The 1692-nt window shown below is 40.6% G+C and overlaps 1 protein-coding gene across 1 annotated transcript in view; it reads left to right on the top strand.

The window, feature by feature from the left end:
• Nucleotides 1-1692, top strand: part of cpdp (CPD photolyase) — a gene marked incomplete at its 5' end in the record, with an annotated part of 9875 nt that overhangs the window by 1938 nt on the left and 6245 nt on the right. Inside the window, 1 exon segment of the mRNA XM_014023407.1 lies at nt 503-701. Coding sequence (XP_013878861.1) covers nt 503-701 — 199 coding nt within the window.

Below are 1692 nucleotides of genomic sequence, written 5' to 3'. Positions count from 1 at the left end.
GCTGGATATGGGCACCAGTGACCCACGCGACCCTGAAAAGGAAGAAGCGTGTACAGAAAATGGATGGATGGATGGATAAAATGAATAATCTGAAAATCCTGAAATAGATTATTTTATTTAATGTCATTTGGAGATTTAAACACAGCTGTTAATTTTTTAATAAAACAAAATGTCTTTTTTACACAGACAATATGAGAAATAAGTGAACAGTGGTAAAAATATCACTTTATTTGATTAAACGGTAACTTCAAAATTAACATTTATTTTCCAGCGTAGCATAAAACTGTACATGTTAGTATTTCACACTTTGTTTCCACATGATGTCTCAAAGGGACACTTTGGTTTTTGTTAAATAGGAATTTATGTAATCTAATTTTTTACTTTGTGTCTCTTTTGTATGAGACAAATGTTTTCAAGAAGTCCTGGTTATACGAGGGGAATGTTGAACTRTTCTCTCTGAAAGTTTCTTGTCCCCTCACTGTGAGCCCTGTCCTCCTCCCAGCCTGTAGACTGGGACAAAACCCTGGCTTCCCTGGACGTGGACAGAAGTGTGGCAGAGACGGAGTGGGCTAAACCTGGCACCCAAGCAGGACTGGACATGTTGAAGTCCTTCATCGATGATCGTCTCAAACTGTTCTCCACCCACAGAAATGACCCGAACGTGGCGGCCCTCAGCCAGCTGTCCCCGTGGATCCGCTTCGGTCAGTACCAGCTTAAAGAACCRCTTCCAGGTGTGCGGTTTGTTCCATCAGACGAGACACCTCCGTGCTTCTGGCATCCTGCTGGTTTCAGAGGGACGCAGATAAATTAATCAAATTACAACAGTMTCTCCTCTGATGTGAGACTCCATCATGTAAAATCTGAGTGTCAGATTTCTACAGAACTGTTAACATAATGAAAAACATTTCATTTAATGTTCCCCAAACCAGATTTTAGACATATTAAACAGACTGTCACTTCAGGGCTTCAGTTCCAGTGAACTGTTAGCTCCCTCTCAGATCACGTTTATTCTTTCTGGGTCTTTGTGAATTATAACTGTCGTCGCATGATTTACCAAGAATGCAGAAACACGTTGGAATAATGCACAGAAAGTCGTGTGTGTATGGTCGTAAATAATGATTTAATTCTGAGCGACAAGCAAACAGGACTCAGTCAGGAAGCTCTGTCGGCCTGTCGCTCAGAATTAAATCATTATTTACGACCATACACACAGACTTTCTGTGCATTATTCCAACGTGTTTCTGCATTCTTGGTAAATCATGCGATGACAGAATTTGGCGTTGTCGGCAGGATGTCATGAATAACTGGCTTAAACATAAAAGTATTAGTTCCACCACACTTTATTATACTATATTACAGTAAAACTTTGTCATTTGGGCAGAAGTGAAAAGCTCATGTTAGCACACTTAGTCTTTGTTTCAGTAAGACTGATTACTCAGGTGGTTCACATTTTCCTGTCGTTCCAGTCAAACCACAAAAATAATGTTTAATGTTTAAAGTGGACCTTCCCCSCACCTGTGAAAGGATAACTCCGCCCCAAGGCAAATTTGAAAGATGCCTAGTGCCAGGAGACTCTAAGGCGGGGTCAGCGAGGAGGTGTGGTCAGGAGGAGAGAGAGTTTTTTTAAGACAAGATAGAGTGTTATTACACAGAGTGTTATTACACAGAGTGTTATTACACAGAGTGTTATTA

Source organism: Austrofundulus limnaeus, unplaced genomic scaffold (genome assembly GCF_001266775.1).
Source record: "Austrofundulus limnaeus strain Quisiro unplaced genomic scaffold, Austrofundulus_limnaeus-1.0 Scaffold367, whole genome shotgun sequence".
Lineage (NCBI taxonomy): Eukaryota > Metazoa > Chordata > Actinopteri > Cyprinodontiformes > Rivulidae > Austrofundulus > Austrofundulus limnaeus.
The sequence above is the reverse complement of the archived record's forward strand: the minus strand, read 5'-3'. Positions and strand labels throughout refer to the sequence as shown.